A 23683-nucleotide genomic window follows, 5' to 3' on the forward strand; every position below is an offset into this window, starting at 1 on the left:
GTCCTGGTTTAGACCTGGTTTAGTCCTGGTTTAGACCTGGTTTAGTCCTGGTCTAGACCTGCTTTAGACCTGCTTTAGACCTGGTTTAGACCTGGTTTAGTCCTGGTTTAAACCTGGTTTAGTCCTGGTTTAGACCTGGTTTAGTCCTGGTTTAGACCTGGTTTAGTCCTGGTTTAGACCTGCTTTAGACCTGGTTTAGTCCTGGTTTAGTCCTGGTCTAGACCTGCTTTAGTCCTGGTTTAAACCTGGTTTAGTCCTGGTTTAGTCCTGGTTTAGACCTGGTTTAGACCTGGTTTAGACCTGGTTTAGTCCTGGTTTAGACCTGGTTTGGACCTGGTTTAGACCTGGTTTAGTCCTGGTTTAGTCCTGGTTTAGACCTGGTTTAGTCCTGGTTTAGACCTAGTTTAGTCCTGGTTTAGACCTGGTTTAGTCCTGGTTTAGACCTGGTTTTGTCCTGGTTTAGACCTGGTTTAGACCTGGTTTAGTCCTGGTTTAAACCTGGTTTAGTCCTGGTTTAGTCCTGGTTTGGACCTGGTTTAGTCCTGGTTTAGACCTGGTTTAGACCTGGTTTAGACCTGGTTTAGTCCTGGTTTAGACCTGGTTTAGACCTGGTTTAGTCCTGGTTTAGTCCTGGTTTAGACCTGGTTTAGTCCTGGTTTAGACCTGGTTTAGACCTGGTTTAGACCTGGTTTAGACCTGGTTTAGACCTGGTTTAGACCTGGTTTAGACCTGGTTTAGTCCTGGTTTAGTCCTGGTTTAGTCCTGGTTTAGACCTGGTTTAGTCCTGGTTTAGTCCTGGTTTAGACCTGGTTTAGACCTGGTTTAGACCTGGTTTAGTCCTGGTTTAGACCTGGTTTAGACCTGGTTTAGACCTGGTTTAGACCTGGTTTAGTCCTGGTTTAGACCTGGTTTAGTCCTGGTTTAGACCTGGTTTAGTCCTGGTTTAGTCCTGGTTTAGTCCTGGTTTAGACCTGGTTTAGACCTGGTTTAGTCCTGGTTTAGACCTGGTTTAGACCTGGTTTAGTCCTGGTTTAGACCTGGTTTAGTCCTGGTTTAGACCTGGTTTAGACCTGGTTTAGACCTGGTTTAGTCCTGGTTTAGACCTGGTTTAGACCTGGTTTAGACCTGGTTTAGACCTGGTTTAGACCTGGTTTAGTCCTGGTTTAGACCTGGTTTAGTCCTGGTTTAGACCTGGTTTAGTCCTGGTTTAGTCCTGGTTTAGACCTGGTTTAGTCCTGGTTTAGACCTGGTTTAGACCTGGTTTAGTCCTGGTTTAGTCCTGGTTTAGACCTGGTTTAGACCTGGTTTAGTCCTGGTTTAAACCTGGTTTAGTCCTGGTTTAGTCCTGGTTTGGACCTGGTTTAGTCCTGGTTTAGACCTGGTTTAGACCTGGTTTAGACCTGGTTTAGTCCTGGTTTAGACCTGGTTTAGACCTGGTTTAGTCCTGGTTTAGTCCTGGTTTAGACCTGGTTTAGTCCTGGTTTAGACCTGGTTTAGTCCTGGTTTAGACCTGGTTTAGACCTGGTTTAGTCCTGGTTTAGACCTGGTTTAGACCTGGTTTAGACCTGGTTTAGACCTGGTTTAGACCTGGTTTAGTCCTGGTTTAGTCCTGGTTTAGACCTGGTTTAGACCTGGTTTAGTCCTGGTTTAGACCTGGTTTAGTCCTGGTTTAGACCTGGTTTAGACCTGGTTTAGACCTGGTTTAGACCTGGTTTAGACCTGGTTTAGTCCTGGTTTAGACCTGGTTTAGTCCTGGTTTAGACCTGGTTTAGACCTGGTTTAGACCTGGTTTAGTCCTGGTTTAGACCTGGTTTAGACCTGGTTTAGACCTGGTTTAGACCTGGTTTAGACCTGGTTTAGTCCTGGTTTAGACCTGGTTTAGTCCTGGTTTAGACCTGGTTTAGTCCTGGTTTAGACCTGGTTTAGTCCTGGTTTAGTCCTGGTTTAGACCTGGTTTAGACCTGGTTTAGTCCTGGTTTAGACCTGGTTTAGTCCTGGTTTAGTCCTGGTTTAGTCCTGGTTTAGTCCTGGTTTAGACCTGGTTTAGACCTGGTTTAGACCTGGTTTAGTCCTGGTTTAGACCTGGTTTAGACCTGGTTTAGACCTGGTTTAGACCTGGTTTAGTCCTGGTTTAGACCTGGTTTAGACCTGGTTTAGTCCTGGTTTAGACCTGGTTTAGACCTGGTTTAGTCCTGGTTTAGACCTGGTTTAGACCTGGTTTAGTCCTGGTTTAGACCTGGTTTAGACCTGGTTTAGTCCTGGTTTAGACCTGGTTTAGACCTGGTTTAGACCTGGTTTAGACCTGGTTTAGTCCTGGTTTAGACCTGGTTTAGACCTGGTTTAGTCCTGGTTTAGACCTGGTTTAGACCTGGTTTAGACCTGGACTCTGGTGTTGCAGTTCTCCTGGATCTCTGACGTTTTGTTCTGGAGGAAATCACGGCTACGATAACGATGTGGAGACAATGAACGTGAGGCTTTCATTTGACTTCATTTTCAAAAACATTATTTTCACCTTTTGCTTTTTTTTTTAGCCGTTTTTTCAGTTTGTTTCTTTTACGCTGCTTTTATTCTAATGCACCAGGCGCGTTATTGTGTTTCTTCTTGGAGCTTGTGTGGACTTTAGATCTTGGGTTCCTCTGTGAATGGTTCCTCGGTGAATGGTTCCTCTGGGAATGGTTCCTCGGTGAATGGTTCCTCTGTGAATTGTTCCTCTGTGAATGGTTCCTCTGTGAATTGTTCCTCTGTGAATGGTTCCTCTGTGAATGGTTCCTCTCTGAATTGTTCCTCTGTGAATGGTTCCTTTCTGAATGGTTCCTTTCTGAATGGTTCCTCGGTGAATGGTTCCTCTGTGAATTGTTCCTCTGTGAATGGTTCCTCTGTGAATTGTTCCTCTGTGAATGGTTCCTCTGTGAATGGTTCCTCTCTGAATTGTTCCTCTGTGAATGGTTCCTCGGTGAATGGTTCCTCTGTGAATGGTTCCTCTGTGAATGGTTCCTCTGTGAATTGTTCCTCTGTGAATGGTTCCTCTGTGAATGGTTCCTCTGTGAATGGTTCTTGTTTCTCGTCAGGCCATGTTCCTGAGTTATGGGCCCAAGTTCAAGCCTCAGACGGTGGTGGAACCGTTCTCCAACATCGAGCTCTACAACCTCATGTGCGGTGGGTTCTTCTCACGTACATTCCCATGGAAACGAGCAGAGGGACGAGTCGGGTTTGTGCAGAGGCGGGGCTTATCACAGTGTAGAGGCGGGGTTATCACCGTGTAGAGGCGGGGTTATCACCGTGTAGAGGCGGGGTTAGGGTTATCACCGTGTAGAGGCGGGGTTATCACCGTGTAGAGGCGGGGTTATCACCCTGTAGAGGCGGGGTTATCACCCTGTAGAGGCGGGGTTATCACCCTGTAGAGGCGGGGTTAGGGTTATCACCCTGTAGAGGCGGGGTTATCACCCTGTAGAGGCGGGGTTATCACCCTGTAGAGGCGGGGTTATCACCCTGTAGAGGCGGGGTTAGGGTTATCACCCTGTAGAGGCGGGGTTATCACCCTGTAGAGGCGGGGTTATCACCCTGTAGAGGCGGGGTTATCACCCTGTAGAGGCGGGGTTATCACCCTGTAGAGGCGGGGTTATCTCTGGAGTGACTGGTTCTTGTCCTCAGACCTGCTGGAGATCTTTCCTGTGGAGAACAATGGGACTCACGGCGCTCTGAACCACCTCCAGAGGGCGCCGTTCTACAGCCCCACGGCCCCCCCAGAACTGAGCCCGCCTCAGGCCTGTCACATGACCAGTCTGGACCCGCCCGGGGCCCAAGGGTGCTCCTGCAACCTGCTGGTACTAGGACTGGACCGGGACCAGGACTGGACTGGGACTGGACCAGGACTGGACCAGGACCAGGATCAGGACCAGGACCAGGACCAGGATCAGGACCAGGACTGGACCAGGACTGGACCAGGACCAGGATCAGGACCAGGACTGGACCAGGACTGGACTAGGACTGGACGCTCTGGACACTGAGCACGCTCTGGACGCTCCTGTGTGTGACGTGAAGTGGACGCGGCGGTGTGAACACAGCTTTAAACGTTGTGTTTGTCTTGTCTTCAGTGTCATGACTCGACCTCTGACCTCTGACCTTATGATTCTGAATAATGGCTTCTCTAAATCACTGGCTCTTTTTACTTTCGGTGGAAAGTCCCGATGTTCTGAGCATTTTCCAAGAAATGTTTTAACAAAGAACAGTTTATTTTTACAAGAGGATTCCAGGAATCCACCACCGACGATCCACAACCGGGTCTAAACCGGGTCTAAACCGGGTCCAAACCGGGTCTAAACCGGACTAAACCGGGTCTAAACCGGGTCTAAACCGGGTCTAAACCGGGTCTAAACCGGGACTAAACCGGGTCTAAACCGGGTCTAAACCGGGACTAAACCGGGTGTAAACCGGGTCTAAACGGGGTCTAAACCGGGACTAAACCGGGTGTAAACCAGGTCTAAACCGGGTCTAAACCGGGTCTAAACCGGGTCTAAACCGGGTCTAAACCGGGCCTAAACCGGGACTAAACCGGGTCTAAACTGGGTCTAAACCGGGACTAAACCGGGTGTAAACCGGGTCTAAACTGGGTCTAAACCGGGTCTAAACCAGGACTAAACCGGGTGTAAACCGGGTCTAAACCAGGACTAAACATGTCTGTAACATGTTACATACTTATTTGAACAAACAGACCAGTGCCAAAAGCACAAAGGATCATGGGACAGGAAGTGACCTTCTGCCGCTCAGACTCACGTCATGAACACGTGTGTTTCGTCCACTCGACTCTGGAGGTCACGTGACCTCCTCAGTCACACTCACAGATAAACTCAACAGAAACGCGTCTTTCCCGTAACTTCAGAAAAACAAACAGTTCTAGTTTGTTCTGCTGCTCACACTGAGGCGGGAGGGCATCTGACTCTCTGTGTTCTGCTCACACTGAGGCGGGAGGGCATCTGACTCTCTGTGTTCTGCTCACACTGAGGCGGGAGGGCATCTGACTCTCTGTGTTCTGCTCACACTGAGGCGGGAGGGCATCTGACTCTCTGTGTTCTGCTCACACTGAGGCGGGAGGGCATCTGACTCTCTGTGTTCTGCTCACACTGAGGCGGGAGGGCATCTGACTCTCTGTGTTTCCTTTCAGCCCGACAACAGCATCAACGACAGACTCAACTTAACGTCAGCACAAGGTAAATCCTCTCACACGCGGTTTCAGAGGAGGGCGGGGCCAGTGCGGGGGCGGGGCTGGGGTGGACCACTCAGGTGATCAGGAGCTTCCCCTGAGGCGCGGCGTCCAATCAGGAGCTTCCCTCTCACGTCAACTAAAAACAAAAAAGATGTTTTGACCGAAACCAAAAATGATGAGCAGAAACTTAAGCTGAATAAAGTTTCCTGGTCTAAATGACCTCTGACCTTCTGGTTTCTCAGTGGAGGCTTCAGAAAAGACACATGTGCCGTTTGGACGTCCCGCTCTGCTCCAGGAGGGACAGAGTCTCTGCGTCCTCCGTCACGAGGGCTTCGTCAGCGGATACAGCCGGGACAAGCTCATGCCCCTGTGGACATCATACACCCCCGAACCTGTCAGTGTGTGTGTGAGGGGCGTGGCTAAAGCGAGTGTGTGAGGGGCGTGGCTAAAGCGAGCATGTGTGAGGGGCGTGGCTAAAGCGATCGCGTGTGAGGGGCGTGGCTAAAGCGATCGTGTGTGAGGGGCGTGGCTAAAGCGAGCGTGTGTGAGGGGTGTGGCTAAAGCGAGTGTGTGAGGGGCGTGGCTAAAGCGATCGCGTGTGAGGGGCGTGGCTAAAGCGATCGTGTGTGAGGGGCGTGGCTAAAGCGAGCGTGTGTGAGGGGTGTGGCTAAAGCGAGTGTGTGAGGGGCGTGGCTAAAGCGAGTGTGTGAGGGGCGTGGCTAAAGCGAGTGTGTGTGAGGGGCGTGGCTAAAGCGAGTGTGTGAGGGGCGTGGCTAAAGCGAGCATGTGTGTGAGGGGCGTGGCTAAAGCGATCGTGTGTGAGGGGCGTGCCTAAAGCGAGCGTGTGTGAGGGGCGTGGCTAAAGCGATCGTGTGTGAGGGGCGTGGCTAAAACGAGTGTGTGTGAGGGGTGTGGCTAAAGCGAGTGTGTGAGGGGCGTGGCTAAAGCAAGTGTGTGAGGGGCGTGGCTAAAGCGAGTGTGTGTGAGGGGCGTGGCTAAAGCGAGTGTGTGAGGGGCGTGGCTAAAGCGAGCATGTGTGAGGGGCGTGGCTAAAGCGATCGCGTGTGAGGGGCGTGGCTAAAGCGAGCGTGTGTGAGGGGTGTGGCTAAAGCGAGTGTGTGAGGGGCGTGGCTAAAGCGAGTGTGTGAGGGGCGTGGCTAAAGCGAGTGTGTGTGAGGGGCGTGGCTAAAGCGATCGCGTGTGAGGGGCGTGGCTAAAGCGAGCATGTGTGAGGGGCGTGGCTAAAGCGATCGTGTGTGAGGGGCGTGGCTAAAGCGAGCGTGTGTGAGGGGCGTGGCTAAAGCGAGTGTGTGAGGGGCGTGGCTAAAGCAAGCGTGTGTGAGGGGCGTGGCTAAAGCGAGCGTGTGTGAGGGGCGTGGCTAAAGCGATCGTGTGTGAGGGGCGTGGCTAAAGCGATCGTGTGTGAGGGGCGTGGCTAAAGCGAGTGTGTGTGAGGGGTGTGGCTAAAGCGAGTGTGTGAGGGGCGTGGCTAAAGCAAGTGTGTGAGGGGCGTGGCTAAAGCGAGTGTGTGTGAGGGGCGTGGCTAAAGCGATCGTGTGTGAGGGGCGTGGCTAAAGCGAGCGTGTGTGAGGGGCGTGGCTAAAGCGAGTGTGTGTGAGGGGCGTGGCTAAAGCGAGCGTGTGTGAGGGGCGTGGCTAAAGCGAGCGTGTGTGAGGGGCGTGGCTAAAGCGAGTATGTGAGGGGCGTGGCTAAAGCGAGTGTGTGAGGGGCGTGGCTAAAGCGAGCGTGTGTGAGGGGTGTGGCTAAAGCGAGTGTGTGAGGGGCGTGGCTAAAGCGAGTGTGTGAGGGGCGTGGCTAAAGCGAGTGTGTGAGGGGCGTGGCTAAAGCGAGCATGTGTGAGGGGCGTGGCTAAAGCGATCGTGTGTGAGGGACGTGGCTAAAGCGAGCGTGTGTGAGGGGCGTGGCTAAAGCGAGTGTGTGAGGGGCGTGGCAAAAGCGAGCGTGTGTGAGGGGCGTGGCTAAAGCGATCGTGTGTGAGGGGCGTGGCTAAAGCGAGCGTGTGTGAGGGGCGTGGCTAAAGCGATCGTGTGTGAGGGGCGTGGCTAAAGCGATCGTGTGTGAGGGGCGTGGCTAAAGCGAGTGTGTGTGAGGGGTGTGGCTAAAGCGAGTGTGTGAGGGGCGTGGCTAAAGCGATTGTGTGTGAGGGGCGTGGCTAAAGCGAGCGTGTGTGAGGGGCGTGGCTAAAGCGAGCGTGTGTGAGGGGCGTGGCTAAAGCGAGCGTGTGTGAGGGGCGTGGCTAAAGCGAGTATGTGAGGGGCGTGGCTAAAGCGAGTGTGTGAGGGGCGTGGCTAAAGCGAGCGTGTGTGAGGGGCGTGGCTAAAGCGAGTATGTGAGGGGCGTGGCTAAAGCGAGTGTGTGAGGGGCGTGGCTAAAGCGAGCGTGTGTGAGGGGCGTGGCTAAAGCGAGCATGTGTGAGGGGCGTGGCTAAAGCGAGCGTGTGTCAGGGGCGTGGCTAAAGCGAGCGTGTGTGAGGGGCGTGGCTAAAGCGATCGTGTGTGAGGGGCGTGGCTAAAGCGATCGTGTGTGAGGGGCGTGGCTAAAGCGAGTGTGTGTGAGGGGTGTGGCTAAAGCGAGTGTGTGAGGGGCGTGGCTAAAGCGAGTGTGTGAGGGGCGTGGCTAAAGCGAGTGTGTGTGAGGGGCGTGGCTAAAGCGATCGTGTGTGAGGGGCGTGGCTAAAGCGAGCGTGTGTGAGGGGCGTGGCTAAAGCGAGTGTGTGAGGGGCGTGGCTAAAGCGAGTGTGTGTGAGGGGCGTGGCTAAAGCGAGCGTGTGTGAGGGGCGTGGCTAAAGCGAGTGTGTGTGAGGGGCGTGGCTAAAGCGAGTGTGTGAGGGGCGTGGCTAAAGCGAGTGTGTGAGGGGCGTGGCTAAAGCGAGCGTGTGTGAGGGGCGTGGCTAAAGCGATCGTGTGTGAGGGGCGTGGCTAAAGCGAGCGTGTGTGAGGGGCGTGGCTAAAGCGAGTGTGTGTGAGGGGTGTGGCTAAAGCGAGTGTGTGAGGGGCGTGGCTAAAGCGATCGTGTGTGAGGGGCGTGGCTAAAGCGATCGTGTGTGAGGGGCGTGGCTAAAGCGAGCGTGTGTGAGGGGCGTGGCTAAAGCGAGTGTGTGAGGGGCGTGGCTAAAGCGAGTGTGTGTGAGGGGCGTGGCTAAAGCGAGTGTGTGTGAGGGGCGTGGCTAAAGCGAGCGTGTGTGAGGGGCGTGGCTAAAGCGAGTATGTGAGGGGCGTGGCTAAAGCGAGTGTGTGAGGGGCGTGGCTAAAGCGAGCGTGTGTGAGGGGCGTGGCTAAAGCGAGTATGTGAGGGGCGTGGCTAAAGCGAGTGTGTGAGGGGCGTGGCTAAAGCGAGCGTGTGTGAGGGGCGTGGCTAAAGCGAGCGTGTGTGAGGGGCGTGGCTAAAGCGATCGTGTGTGAGGGGCGTGGCTAAAGCGATCGTGTGTGAGGGGCGTGGCTAAAGCGAGTGTGTGTGAGGGGTGTGGCTAAAGCGAGTGTGTGAGGGGCGTGGCTAAAGCGAGCGTGTGTGAGGGGCGTGGCTAAAGCGAGCGTGTGTGAGGGGCGTGGCTAAAGCGAGCGTGTGTGAGGGGCGTGGCTAAAGCGAGTATGTGAGGGGCGTGGCTAAAGCGAGTGTGTGAGGGGCGTGGCTAAAGCGAGCGTGTGTGAGGGGCGTGGCTAAAGCGAGTATGTGAGGGGCGTGGCTAAAGCGAGTGTGTGAGGGGCGTGGCTAAAGCGAGCGTGTGTGAGGGGCGTGGCTAAAGCGAGTGTGTGAGGGGCGTGGCTAAAGCGAGCGTGTGTGAGGGGCGTGGCTAAAGCGAGTATGTGAGGGGCGTGGCTAAAGCGAGTGTGTGAGGGGCGTGGCTAAAGCGAGCGTGTGTGAGGGGTGTGGCTAAAGCGAGTGTGTGAGGGGCGTGGCTAAAGCGAGTGTGTGAGGGGCGTGGCTAAAGCGAGTGTGTGTGAGGGGCGTGGCTAAAGCGATCGTGTGTGAGGGGCGTGGCTAAAGCGAGCGTGTGTGAGGGGCGTGGCTAAAGCGAGTGTGTGAGGGGCGTGGCTAAAGCGAGTGTGTGTGAGGGGCGTGGCTAAAGCGAGCGTGTGTGAGGGGCGTGGCTAAAGCGAGTATGTGAGGGGCGTGGCTAAAGCGAGTGTGTGAGGGGCGTGGCTAAAGCGAGCGTGTGTGAGGGGCGTGGCTAAAGCGAGTATGTGAGGGGCGTGGCTAAAGCGAGTGTGTGAGGGGCGTGGCTAAAGCGAGCGTGTGTGAGGGGTGTGGCTAAAGCGAGTGTGTGAGGGGCGTGGCTAAAGCGAGTGTGTGAGGGGCGTGGCTAAAGCGAGTGTGTGTGAGGGGCGTGGCTAAAGCGATCGTGTGTGAGGGGCGTGGCTAAAGCGAGCGTGTGTGAGGGGCGTGGCTAAAGCGATCGTGTGTGAGGGGCGTGGCTAAAGCGAGTGTGTGTGAGGGGTGTGGCTAAAGCGAGTGTGTGAGGGGCGTGGCTAAAGCGAGTGTGTGAGGGGCGTGGCTAAAGCGAGTGTGTGTGAGGGGCGTGGCTAAAGCGATCGTGTGTGAGGGGTGTGGCTAAAGCGAGCGTGTGTGAGGGGCGTGGCTAAAGCGAGTGTGTGAGGGGCGTGGCTAAAGCGATCGTGTGTGAGGGGCGTGGCTAAAGCGAGTGTGTGTGAGGGGTGTGGCTAAAGCGAGTGTGTGAGGGGCGTGGCTAAAGCGAGTGTGTGAGGGGCGTGGCTAAAGCGAGTGTGTGTGAGGGGCGTGGCTAAAGCGATCGTGTGTGAGGGGTGTGGCTAAAGCGAGCGTGTGTGAGGGGCGTGGCTAAAGCGAGTGTGTGAGGGGCGTGGCTAAAGCGAGTGTGTGTGAGGGGCGTGGCTAAAGCGAGCGTGTGTGAGGGGCGTGGCTAAAGCGAGCGTGTGTGAGGGGCGTGGCTAAAGCGAGTATGTGAGGGGCGTGGCTAAAGCGAGCGTGTGTGAGGGGCGTGGCTAAAGCGAGTGTGTGTGAGGGGCGTGGCTAAAGCGAGTGTGTGAGGGGCGTGGCTAAAGCGAGTGTGTGAGGGGCGTGGCTAAAGCGAGCGTGTGTGAGGGGCGTGGCTAAAGCGATCGTGTGTGAGGGGCGTGGCTAAAGCGAGCGTGTGTGAGGGGCGTGGCTAAAGCGATCGTGTGTGAGGGGCGCGGCTAAAGCGATCGTGTGTGAGGGGCGTGGCTAAAGCGAGTGTGTGTGAGGGGTGTGGCTAAAGCGAGTGTGTGAGGGGCGTGGCTAAAGCGAGCGTGTGTGAGGGGCGTGGCTAAAGCGAGCGTGTGTGAGGGGCGTGGCTAAAGCGAGCGTGTGTGAGGGGCGTGGCTAAAGCGAGTATGTGAGGGGCGTGGCTAAAGCGAGTGTGTGAGGGGCGTGGCTAAAGCGAGCGTGTGTGAGGGGCGTGGCTAAAGCGAGTATGTGAAGGGCGTGGCTAAAGCGAGTGTGTGAGGGGCGTGGCTAAAGCGAGCGTGTGTGAGGGGCGTGGCTAAAGCGAGCATGTGTGAGGGGCGTGGCTAAAGCGAGTGTGTGAGGGGCGTGGCTAAAGCGAGCGTGTGTGAGGGGCGTGGCTAAAGCGAGCGTGTGTCAGGGGCGTGGCTAAAGCGAGCGTGTGTGAGGGGCGTGGCTAAAGCGATCGTGTGTGAGGGGCGTGGCTAAAGCGAGTGTGTGTGAGGGGTGTGGCTAAAGCGAGTGTGTGTGAGGGGTGTGGCTAAAGCGAGTGTGTGAGGGGCGTGGCTAAAGCGAGTGTGTGTGAGGGGCGTGGCTAAAGCGATCGTGTGTGAGGGGCGTGGCTAAAGCGAGCGTGTGTGAGGGGCGTGGCTAAAGCGAGTGTGTGAGGGGCGTGGCTAAAGCGAGTGTGTGTGAGGGGCGTGGCTAAAGCGAGTGTGTGTGAGGGGCGTGGCTAAAGCGAGTGTGTGAGGGGCGTGGCTAAAGCGAGCATGTGTGAGGGGCGTGGCTAAAGCGATCGCGTGTGAGGGGCGTGGCTAAAGCGAGCGTGTGTGAGGGGTGTGGCTAAAGCGAGTGTGTGAGGGGCGTGGCTAAAGCGAGTGTGTGAGGGGCGTGGCTAAAGCGAGTGTGTGTGAGGGGCGTGGCTAAAGCGATCGCGTGTGAGGGGCGTGGCTAAAGCGAGCATGTGTGAGGGGCGTGGCTAAAGCGATCGTGTGTGAGGGGCGTGGCTAAAGCGAGCGTGTGTGAGGGGCGTGGCTAAAGCAAGCGTGTGTGAGGGGCGTGGCTAAAGCGAGCGTGTGTGAGGGGCGTGGCTAAAGCGATCGTGTGTGAGGGGCGTGGCTAAAGCGATCGTGTGTGAGGGGCGTGGCTAAAGCGAGTGTGTGTGAGGGGTGTGGCTAAAGCGAGTGTGTGAGGGGCGTGGCTAAAGCGAGTGTGTGAGGGGCGTGGCTAAAGCGAGCGTGTGTGAGGGGCGTGGCTAAAGCGAGCGTGTGTGAGGGGCGTGGCTAAAGCGAGCGTGTGTGAGGGGCGTGGCTAAAGCGAGTGTGTGAGGGGCGTGGCTAAAGCGAGTGTGTGTGAGGGGCGTGGCTAAAGCGAGTATGTGAGGGGCGTGGCTAAAGCGAGTGTGTGAGGGGCGTGGCTAAAGCGAGCGTGTGTGAGGGGTGTGGCTAAAGCGAGTGTGTGAGGGGCGTGGCTAAAGCGAGTGTGTGAGGGGCGTGGCTAAAGCGAGTGTGTGTGAGGGGCGTGGCTAAAGCGAGTGTGTGAGGGGCGTGGCTAAAGCGAGCATGTGTGAGGGGCGTGGCTAAAGCGATCGTGTGTGAGGGACGTGGCTAAAGCGAGCGTGTGTGAGGGGCGTGGCTAAAGCTAGTGTGTGTGAGGGGCGTGGCTAAAGCGAGCGTGTGTCAGGGGTGTGTCTAAAGCGAGCGTGTGTGAGGGGCGTGGCTAAAGCGAGTGTGTGAGGGGCGTGGCTAAAGCGAGCGTGTGTGAGGGGCGTGGCTAAAGCGATCGTGTGTGAGGGGCGTGGCTAAAGCGAGCGTGTGTGAGGGGCGTGGCTAAAGCGATCGTGTGTGAGGGGCGTGGCTAAAGCGATCGTGTGTGAGGGGCGTGGCTAAAGCGAGTGTGTGTGAGGGGTGTGGCTAAAGCGAGTGTGTGAGGGGCGTGGCTAAAGCGATTGTGTGTGAGGGGCGTGGCTAAAGCGAGCGTGTGTGAGGGGCGTGGCTAAAGCGAGCGTGTGTGAGGGGTGTGGCTAAAGCGAGTGTGTGAGGGGCATGGCTAAAGCGAGTGTGTGAGGGGCGTGGCTAAAGCGAGTGTGTGTGAGGGGCGTGGCTAAAGCGAGTGTGTGAGGGGCGTGGCTAAAGCAGGTATGTGAGGGGCGTGGCTAAAGCGAGCGTGTGTGAGGGGCGTGGCTAAAGCGAGTGTGTGAGGGGCGTGGCTAAAGCGAGTGTGTGTGAGGGGCGTGGCTAAAGCGAGCGTGTGTGAGGGGCGTGGCTAAAGCGAGCGTGTGTGAGGGGCGTGGCTAAAGCGAGTATGTGAGGGGCGTGGCTAAAGCGAGTGTGTGTGAGGGGTGTGGCTAAAGCGAGTGTGTGAGGGGCGTGGCTAAAGCGAGTGTGTGAGGGGCGTGGCTAAAGCGAGTGTGTGTGAGGGGTGTGGCTAAAGCGAGTGTGTGAGGGGCGTGGCTAAAGCGAGTGTGTAAGGGGCGTGGCTAAAGCGAGTGTGTGTGAGGGGTGTGGCTAAAGCGAGTGTGTGAGGGGCGTGGCTAAAGCGAGTGTGTGAGGGGCGTGGCTAAAGCGAGTGTGTGTGAGGGGCGTGGCTAAAGCGAGTGTGTGAGGGGCGTGGCTAAAGCGAGTGTGTAAGGGGCGTGGCTAAAGCGAGCGTGTGTGAGGGGTGTGGCTAAAGCGAGTGTGTGAGGGGCGTGGCTAAAGCGAGTGTGTGAGGGGCGTGGCTAAAGCGAGTGTGTGTGAGGGGCGTGGCTAAAGCGAGTGTGTGAGGGGCGTGGCTAAAGCGATCGCGTGTGAGGGGCGTGGCTAAAGCGAGTGTGTGAGGGGCGTGGCTAAAGCGAGCGTGTGTGAGGGGCGTGGCTAAAGCGATCGTGTGTGAGGGGCGTGGCTAAAGCGAGCGTGTGTGAGGGGCGTGGCTAAAGCGAGCGTGTGTGAGGGGCGTGGCTAAAGCGATCGTGTGTGAGGGGCGTGGCTAAAGCGAGTGTGTGTGAGGGGTGTGGCTAAAGCGAGTGTGTGAGGGGCGTGGCTAAAGCGAGCGTGTGTGAGGGGCGTGGCTAAAGCGAGCGTGTGTGAGGGGCGTGGCTAAAGCGAGCGTGTGTGAGGGGCGTGGCTAAAGCGAGTATGTGAGGGGCGTGGCTAAAGCGAGTGTGTGAGGGGCGAGGCTAAAGCGAGCGTGTGTGAGGGGCGTGGCTAAAGCGAGTATGTGAGGGGCGTGGCTAAAGCGAGTGTGTGAGGGGCGTGGCTAAAGCGAGCGTGTGTGAGGGGCGTGGCTAAAGCGAGCATGTGTGAGGGGCGTGGCTAAAGCGAGTGTGTGAGGGGCGTGGCTAAAGCGAGCATGTGTGAGGGGCGTGGCTAAAGCGAGCGTGTGTCAGGGGCGTGGCTAAAGCGAGCGTGTGTGAGGGGCGTGGCTAAAGCGATCGTGTGTGAGGGGCGTGGCTAAAGCGAGTGTGTGTGAGGGGTGTGGCTAAAGCGAGTGTGTGAGGGGCGTGGCTAAAGCGAGTGTGTGAGGGGCGTGGCTAAAGCGAGTGTGTGTGAGGGGCGTGGCTAAAGCGATCGTGTGTGAGGGGTGTGGCTAAAGCGAGCGTGTGTGAGGGGCGTGGCTAAAGCGAGTGTGTGAGGGGCGTGGCTAAAGCGAGTGTGTGTGAGGGGCGTGGCTAAAGCGAGCGTGTGTGAGGGGCGTGGCTAAAGCGAGCGTGTGTGAGGGGCGTGGCTAAAGCGAGTATGTGAGGGGCGTGGCTAAAGCGAGCGTGTGTGAGGGGCGTGGCTAAAGCGATCGTGTGTGAGGGGCGTGGCTAAAGCGAGCGTGTGTGAGGGGCGTGGCTAAAGCGATCGTGTGTGAGGGGCGTGGCTAAAGCGATCGTGTGTGAGGGGCGTGGCTAAAGCGAGTGTGTGAGGGGTGTGGCTAAAGCGAGTGTGTGAGGGGCGTGGCTAAAGCGATCGTGTGTGAGGGGCGTGGCTAAAGCGAGCGTGTGTGAGGGGCGTGGCTAAAGCGAGCGTGTGTGAGGGGCGTGGCTAAAGCGAGCGTGTGTGAGGGGCGTGGCTAAAGCGAGTATGTGAGGGGCGTGGCTAAAGCGAGTGTTTGAGGGGCGTGGCTAAAGCGAGCGTGTGTGAGGGGCGTGGCTAAAGCGAGTATGTGAGGGGCGTGGCTAAAGCGAGTGTGTGAGGGGCGTGGCTAAAGCGAGCGTGTGTGAGGGGCGTGGCTAAAGCGAGCATGTGTGAGGGGCGTGGCTAAAGCGAGCGTGTGTGAGGGGCGTGGCTAAAGCCTCTACGCCGCGTTTGAACCTCTCTTTATGTCATGCTAATGGTACTGTTAGACGCATTATGACCAGGAAATATCAGATTATGGCTCTAGTTTTGGCCTGAGTCTGCGTTCTCTCTGGTCCAATCATGCGGCTCGTCCCTCCTCAGGCGTCCTCTGCTCCCTTGGGTCCTCTCGTCTTGGATTGTCTCCGGCCTGATGTCCGGGTTCCTCCAGAACATTCTCCGTCCTGCGAAGTTTACAACTCAACCATGAACATCAGCTTCGGTTTCCTCTTCCCTCCAAGTAACGCCCCACCACACGACTGGTTTAGTCCTGGTTTAGACCTGGTTTAGACCTGGTTTAGACCTGGTTTAGACCTGGTTTAGTCCTGGTTTAGTCCTGGTTTAGACCTGGTTTAGACCTGGTTTAGTCCTCGTTTAGTCCTGGTTTAGACCTGGTTTAGTCCTGGTTTAGACCTGGTTTAGACCTGGTTTAGTCCTAGTTTAGACCTGGTTTGGTCCTGGTTTAGACCTGGTTTGGACCTGGTTTAGTCCTAGTTTAGTCCTGGTTTAGACCTGGTTTAGACCTGGTTTAGTCCTGGTTTAGACCTGGTTTAGACCTGGTTTAGTCCTAGTTTAGACCTGGTTTGGTCCTGGTTTAGACCTGGTTTAGACCTGGTTTAGTCCTAGTTTAGTCCTGGTTTAGTCCTAGTTTAGACCCAGTTTAGACCTGGTTTAGACTTAGTTTAGACCTGGTGTAGTCCCAGTTTAGACCTGGTTTAGTCCTGGTTTAGACCTGGTTTAGTCCTGGTTTAGACCTGGTTTAGACCTGGTTTAGTCCTAGTTTAGACCTGGTTTAGACCTGGTTTAATCCTGGTTTGGACCTGGTTTAGACCTGGTTTAGTCCTAGTTTAGACCTGGTTTAGACCTGGTTTAGTCCTAGTTTAGTCCTGGTTTAGTCCTAGATTAGTCCTAGTTTAGACCTGGTTTAGACCTGGTTTAGACCTGGTTTAGTCCTAGTTTAGACCTGGTTTAGACCTGGTTTAGTCCTAGTTTAGTCCTGGTGTAGTCCTAGTTTAGACCTGGTTTAGACCTGGTTTAGACCTGGTTTAGTCCTGGTTTAGACCTGGTTTAGACCTGGTTTAGTCCTAGTTTAGACCTGGTTTGGTCCTGGTTTAGACCTGGTTTAGACCTGGTTTAGTCCTAGTTTAGTCCTGGTTTAGTCCTAGTTTAGACCCAGTTTAGACCTGGTTTAGACTTAGTTTAGACCTGGTGTAGTCCTAGTTTAGTCCTGGTTTAGTCCTGGTTTAGACCTGGTTTAGTCCTGGTTTAGACCTGGTTTAGACCTGGTTTAGACCTGGTTTAGACCTGGTTTAGTCCTGGTTTAGACCTAGTTTAGACCTGGTTTAGACCTGGTTTAGACCTGGTTCAGACCTGGTTTAGACCTGGTTTAGTCCTGGTTTAGTCCTGGTTTAGACCTGGTTTAGTCCTAGTTTAGACCCAGTTTAGACCTGGTTTAGACTTAGTTTAGACCTGGTGTAGTCCTAGTTTAGTCCTGGTTTAGACCTAGTTTAGACCTGGTTTAGACCTAGTTTAGACCTGGTTTAGACCTAGTTTAGACCTGGTTTAGTCCTGGTTTAGACCTAGTTTAGACCTGGTTTAGACCTGGTTTAGTCCTGGTTTAGACCTAGTTTAGACCTGGTTTAGTCCTGGTTTAGTCCTGGTTTAGACCTGGTTTAGTCCTAGTTTAGACCCAGTTTAGACCTGGTTTAGACTTAGTTTAGACCTGGTGTAGTCCTAGTTTAGACCTGGTTTAGATATGGTTTAGACCTGGTTTAGACCTGGTTTAGTCCTGGTTTAGACCTAGTTTAGACCTGGTTTAGACCTAGTTTAGACCTGGTTTAGACCTAGTTTAGACCTGGTTTAGTCCTGGTTTAGACCTAGTTTAGACCTGGTTTAGTCCTGGTTTAGTCCTGGTTTAGACCTGGTTTAGACCTAGTTTAGACCTGGTTTAGACCTAGTTTAGACCTGGTTTAGTCCTAGTTTAGACCTGGTTTAGACCTAGTTTAGACCTGGTTTAGTCCTAGTTTAGTCCTGGTTTAGTCCTGGTTTAGACCCAGTTTAGACCTGGTTTAGACTTAGTTTAGACCTGGTTTAGTCCTGGTTTAGACCTAGTTTAGACCTGGTTTAGTCCTGGTTTAGACCTGGTTTAGACCTGGTTTGGACCTGGTTTAGAACCCTACTGTGTCACACTGTGGAACATTCTGTTGCCGTGGAGATTTGAAAAACATTTGATTGCGCTTTAGTTGTTTCTATGGTTTTGTTCCAGATCTGAACTCTTCGGCGCAGCAGCCGTTTGACGCTCTCACCACCTCAAACCTCGTGCCCATGTTCCCACCGTTCAAGAGTGAGTCACATGACCAGACAGAACACACGTCACATGACCAGACAGAACACACGTCACATGACCAGACAGAACACACGTCACATGACCAGACAGAACACACGTCACATGACCAGAACACACGTCACATGACCAGACAGAACACACGTCACATGACCAGACAGAACACACGTCACATGACCAGACAGAACACACGTCACATGACCAGACAGAACACACGTCACATGACCAGAACACACGTCACATGACCAGACAGAACACACGTCACATGACCAGACAGAACACACGTCACATGACCAGACAGAACACACGTCACATGACCAGACAGAACACACGTCACATGACCAGACAGAACACACGTCACATGACCAGACAGAACACACGTCACATGACCAGAACACACGTCACATGACCAGACAGAACACACGTCACATGACCAGACAGAACACACGTCACATGACCAGACAGAACACACGTCACATGATCAGACAGAACACACGTCACATGACCAGAACACACGTCACATGACCAGACAGAACACACGTCACATGATCAGACAGAACACACGTCACATGACCAGAACACACGTCACATGACCAGACAGAACACACGTCACATGATCACGTGGGACAGGGCGGGGCTTCCTCCAGCAGGGGGCGGGTCCAATGGTTTTGAGACGGTTAAGAGCTGCTGATGTCATTGATTTGACGTGTTATCTTTACCCTGCGTGTCATGTGACCTAACGGCAGCATGCAGAGGCTGAACAGAAGGGGTCCCAGGACTGACCCTTGGGCAACGCCTCAGCTCCTCCTCATCCTCTGCTCCGTTTCAGAGATCTGGAGTTACTTTCACGACACGCTCCTGCCCAGATACTCCCGGCTCTACGGCCGTCTGAACGTGGCCACCGGTCCGATCTTCGACTACGACTTCGACGGACGATACGACTCCTCGGACCAGATCCTTCGGTGAGTCCAGCAGCTGTTTTTGTTTCCATACGGGAAACGGTTCAACTCCCTGTGTCCTGCTTTTGTCCTTTGGTGCTTTTGTGAAGATGCTGTGTTTGTCCTGGTTCTATTCCTGGTTTAGTCTTGGTTTATGCCACAAGTTGGCATAGTTCCTTCGTCGTCCCACAGGGGTCCATGGATGCAAAGGTCATGAAACTGTGTCCGGATCACGACCTTTGGAACCTTTTCCACCTGCAGTCGCCACAGGACGTACACAAATGACTCCCATGGGGCATTTCTCTTAAAAGTCCGTGTTTGTTCCAGGTTTGTTCCGGGCTCTAAAATCCCGGTCCCGACACATTTCTTCATCGTTCTGACGAGCTGCTCAAACTCGTCCTCGTCCGTCTGTGACCAGCCTCAGGAGACAGTGTCTTTCGTCCTGCCACATCGGGAGGACAACACGGAGAGCTGTCAGGTAAAAGGGTGTGAGGCGTGGGCTCTCGACAAAGGTAAAAGAACCAAAAACAGAGACCAAATGGAACTAAAACAAAGAAGAAATGGAGTCTCGATGCACAAGAGGCTTCATCCGCACAGAAGACACTGGAGCTCAGGACCACAGAGCGCCGTGGAGCTTCGTCCTAAAGCAGGTCCAAAGTCCGGCCCGCGAGCCAATCACGGCCCTTGGTCAGATTCAGCTCCACTCTCATGATATGAAACGTGTGGTCAGAGATGAGGACGTGTGGTCAGAGATGAGGACGTATGGTCAGAGATGAGGACGTGTGGTCAGAGATAAGGACGTATGGTCAGAGATGAGGACATATGAGGACGTGTAGTCAGAAATGAGGACGTGTGGTCAGAGATGAGGACGTGTAGTCAGAGATGAGGACGTATGGTCAGAGATGAGGACGTGTGGTCAGAGATAAGGACGTATGGTCAGAGATGAGGACATATGAGGACGTGTGGTCAGAGATGAGGACGTGTAGTCAGAGATAAGGACGTATGGTCAGAGATGAGGACGTATGAGGACGTGTGGTCAGAGATGAGGACGTATGAGGACATGTGGTCAGAGATGAGGACGTATGGTCAGAGATGAGGACGTGTAGTCAGAGATAAGGACGTATGGTCAGAGATGAGGACGTATGGGGACGTGTGGTCAGAGATGAGGACGTATGAGGACGTGTGGTCAGAGATGAGGACGTATGGTCAGAGATGAGGACGTGTGGTCAGAGATAAGGACGTATGGTCAGAGATGAGGACATATGAGGACGTGTGGTCAGAAATGAGGACGTGTGGTCAGAGATGAGGACGTGTGGTCAGAGATGAGGACGTGTGGTAAGAGATAAGGACGTATGAGGACGTGTGGTCAGAAATGAGGACGTGTGGTCAGAGATGAGGACGTGTGGTCAGAGATGAGGACGTGTGGTCAGAGATGAGGACATATGAGGACGTGTGGTCAGAGATGAGGACGTATGGTCAGAGATGAGGACGTATGGTCAGAGATGAGGACGTATGAGGACGTGTGGTCAGAAATGAGGACGTGTGGTCAGAGATGAGGACGTGTGGTCAGAGATGAGGACATATGAGGACGTGTGGTCAGAGATGAGGACGTGTGGTCAGAGATGAGGACGTGTGGTCAGAGATGAAGACGTGTGGTCTGAGATGAGGACGTATGGTCAGAGATGAGGACGTGTGGTCAGAGATAAGGACGTATGGTCAGAGATGAGGACGTATGAGGATGTGTGGTCAGAGATGAGGACGTGTGGTCAGAGATGAGGACGTATGGTCAGAGATGAGGACGTGTGGTCAGAGATAAGGACGTATGAGGACGTGTGGTCAGAGATGAGGACGTATGGTCAGAGATAAGGACGTATGGTCAGAGATGAGGACGTGTGGTCAGAGATGAGGACGTATGGTCAGAGATGAGGACGTATGAGGACGTGTGGTCAGAGATGAGGACGTGTGGTCAGAGATAAGGACGTGTGGTCAGAGATGAGGACGTGTGGTCAGAGATGAGGACATATGAGGACGTGTGGTCAGAGATGAGGACGTGTGGTCAGAGATAAGGACGTATGGTCAGAGATGAGGACATATGAGGACGTGTGGTCAGAGATGAGGACGTGTGGTCAGAGATGAGGACGTGTGGTCAGAGATGAAGACGTGTGGTCTGAGATGAGGACGTATGGTCAGAGATGAGGACATATGAGGACGTGTGGTCAGAGATGAGGACGTGTAGTCAGAGATAAGGACGTATGGTCAGAGATGAGGACGTATGAGGACGTGTGGTCAGAGATGAGGACGTATGGTCAGAGATGAGGACGTGTGGTCAGAGATAAGGACGTATGGTCAGAGATGAGGACATATGAGGACGTGTGGTCAGAAATGAGGACGTGTGGTCAGAGATGAGGACGTGTGGTCAGAGATGAGGACGTGTGGTCAGAGATAAGGACGTATGGTCAGAGATGAGGACATATGAGGACGTGTGGTCAGAAATGAGGACGTGTGGTCAGAGATAAGGACGTATGGTCAGAGATGAGGATGTGTGGTCAGAGATAAGGACGTGTGGTCAGAAATGAGGACGTGTGGTCAGAGATGAGGACGTATGGACAGAGATGAGGACGTATGAGGACGTGTGGTCAGAGATGAAGACGTGTGGTCTGAGATGAGGACGTATGGTCAGAGATGAGGACGTGTGGTCAGAGATAAGGACGTATGGTCAGAGATGAGGACGTATGAGGATGTGTGGTCAGAGATGAGGACGTGTGGTCAGAGATGAGGACGTATGGTCAGAGATGAGGACGTATGGTCAGAGATGAGGACGTGTGGTCAGAGATAAGGACGTATGGTCAGAGATGAGGACGTATGAGGACGTGTGGTCAGAGATGAGGACGTGTGGTCAGAGATGAGGACGTGTGGTCAGAGATGAGGACGTATGGTCAGAGATGAGGACGTGTGGTCAGAGATGAGGACGTGTGGTCAGAGATGAGGGCGTGTGGTCAGAGATAAGGACGTATGGTCAGAGATGAGGACGTATGAGGACGTGTGGTCAGAAATGAGGACGTGTGGTCAGAGATGAGGACGTGTGGTCAGAGATGAGGACATATGAGGACGTGTGGTCAGAGATGAGGACGTGTGGTCAGAGATGAGGACGTGTGGTCAGAGATGAAGACGTGTGGTCTGAGATGAGGACGTATGGTCAGAGATGAGGACGTGTGGTCAGAGATGAGGACGTATGAGGATGTGTGGTCAGAGATGAGGACGTATGGTCAGAGATGAGGACGTATGGTCAGAGATGAGGACGTATGGTCAGAGATGAGGACATATGAGGACGTGTGGTCAGAGATGAGGACGTATGGTCAGAGATGAGGACGTATGGTCAGAGATGAGGACGTATGAGGACGTGTGGTCAGAGATGAGGACGTGTGGTCAGAGATAAGGACGTGTGGTCAGAGATGAGGACGTGTGGTCAGAGATGAGGACATATGAGGACGTGTGGTCAGAAATGAGGACGTGTGGTCAGAGATGAGGACGTGTGGTCAGAGATAAGGACGTATGGTCAGAGATGAGGACATATGAGGACGTGTGGTCAGAAATGAGGACGTGTGGTCAGAGATGAGGACGTGTGGTCAGAGATGAGGACATATGAGGACGTGTGGTCAGAAATGAGGACGTGTGGTCAGAGATGAGGACGTGTGGTCAGAGATAAGGACGTATGGTCAGAGATGAGGACATATGAGGACGTGTGGTCAGAGATGAGGACGTGTGGTCAGAGATGAGGACGTGTGGTCAGAGATGAAGACGTGTGGTCAGAGATAAGGACGTATGGTCAGAGATGAGGACGTATGAGGACGTGTGGTCAGAGATGAGGACGTGTGGTCAGAGATGAGGACGTATGGTCAGAGATGAGGACGTGTGGTCAGAGATAAGGACGTATGGTCAGAGATAAGGACGTATGAGGACGTGTGGTCAGAAATGAGGACGTGTGGTCAGAGATAAGGACGTATGGTCAGAGATGAGGACGTATGAGGACGTGTGGTCAGAGATGAGGACGTGTGGTCAGAGATAAGGACGTATGGTCAGAGATGAGGACGTGTGGTCAGAGATAAGGACGTATGAGGACGTGTGGTCAGAGATGAGGACGTATGGTCAGAGATGAGGACGTGTGGTCAGAGATAAGGACGTATGAGGACGTGTGGTCAGAGATGAGGACGTGTGGTCAGAGATAAGGACGTATGGTCAGAGATGAGGACGTATGAGGACGTGTGGTCAGAGATGAGGACGTATGGTCAGAGATGAGGACGTGTGGTCAGAGATAAGGACGTATGAGGACGTGTGGTCAGAGATGAGGACGTGTGGTCAGAGATGAGGACGTATGGTCAGAGATGAGGACGTGTGGTCAGAGATGAGGACGTGTGGTCAGAGATGAGGACGTGTGGTCAGAGATAAGGACGTATGGTCAGAGATGAGGACATATGAGGACGTGTGGTCAGAGATGAGGACGTGTGGTCAGAGATGAGGACGTGTGGTCAGAGATGAGGACGTATGGTCAGAGATGAGGACGTATGGTCAGAGATGAGGACATATGAGGACGTGTGGTCAGAAATGAGGACGTGTGGTCAGAGATGAGGACGTATGGTCAGAGATGAGGACGTGTGGTCAGAGATAAGGACGTATGGTCAGAGATGAGGACATATGAGGACGTGTGGTCAGAAATGAGGACGTGTGGTCAGAGATGAGGACGTGTGGTCAGAGATAAGGACGTATGATCAGAGATGAGGACATATGAGGACGTGTGGTCAGAAATGAGGACGTGTGGTCAGAGATGAGGACGTGTGGTCAGAGATGAGGACGTGTGGTCAGAGATAAGGACGTATGGTCAGAGATGAGGACATATGAGGACGTGTGGTCAGAGATGAGGACGTGTGGTCAGAGATGAGGACGTGTGGTCAGAGATAAGGACGTGTGGTCAGAGATAAGGACGTATGGTCAGAGATGAGGACGTATGGTCAGAGATCAGGACGTGTGGTCAGAGATAAGGACATATGGTCAGAGATGAGGACATATGAGGACGTGTGGTCAGAGATGAGGACGTGTGGTCAGAGATGAAGACGTGTGGTCTGAGATGAGGACGTATGGTCAGAGATGAGGACATATGAGGACGTGTGGTCAGAGATGAGGACGTGTGGTCAGAGATAAGGACGTGTGGTCAGAGATAAGGACGTATGGTCAGAGATGAGGACGTGTGGTCAGAGATGAGGACGTATGGTCAGAGATGAGGACGTATGGTCAGAGATGAGGACGTGTGGTCAGAGATAAGGACGTATGGTCAGAGATGAGGACTTGTGGTCAGAGATAAGGACGTATGAGGACGTGTGGTCAGAGATGAGGACGTATGGTCAGAGATAAGGACGTATGGTCAGAGATGAGGACATATGAGGACGTGTGGTCAGAGATGAGGACGTGTGGTCAGAGATGAGGACGTATGGTCAGAGATGAGGACGTGTGGTCAGAGATAAGGACGTATGGTCAGAGATGAGGACATATGAGGACGTGTGGTCAGAGATGAGGACGTTTGGTCAGAGATGAGGACGTGTGGTCAGAGATGAGGACGTATGGTCAGAGATGAGGACGTATGGTCAGAGATGAGGACGTGTGGTCAGAGATAAGGACGTATGGTCAGAGATGAGGACATATGAGGACGTGTGGTCAGAAATGAGGACGT

At 54.0% G+C, this 23683-nt stretch overlaps 1 protein-coding gene across 1 annotated transcript in view; it reads left to right on the top strand.

The window, feature by feature from the left end:
* Nucleotides 1-23683, top strand: part of LOC140362235 (venom phosphodiesterase CdcPDE) — a 110738-nt gene that overhangs the window by 61840 nt on the left and 25215 nt on the right. The window contains exons 16-24 of the mRNA XM_072448329.1: nucleotides 2399-2468; nucleotides 3069-3156; nucleotides 3652-3824; nucleotides 5162-5207; nucleotides 5446-5597; nucleotides 14785-14920; nucleotides 16946-17023; nucleotides 17853-17985; nucleotides 18289-18439. Of these exons, the coding sequence (XP_072304430.1) occupies nucleotides 2399-2468; nucleotides 3069-3156; nucleotides 3652-3824; nucleotides 5162-5207; nucleotides 5446-5597; nucleotides 14785-14920; nucleotides 16946-17023; nucleotides 17853-17985; nucleotides 18289-18439 (1027 nt within the window). The remainder of the gene's footprint in view (nucleotides 1-2398; nucleotides 2469-3068; nucleotides 3157-3651; nucleotides 3825-5161; nucleotides 5208-5445; nucleotides 5598-14784; nucleotides 14921-16945; nucleotides 17024-17852; nucleotides 17986-18288; nucleotides 18440-23683) is intronic.

This window comes from Eucyclogobius newberryi, unplaced genomic scaffold (genome assembly GCF_026437365.1).
Source record: "Eucyclogobius newberryi isolate DKJ021-1_F unplaced genomic scaffold, fEucNew1.0.hap1 SCAF_16, whole genome shotgun sequence".
Taxonomy (NCBI): Eukaryota; Metazoa; Chordata; class Actinopteri; order Gobiiformes; family Gobiidae; genus Eucyclogobius; species Eucyclogobius newberryi.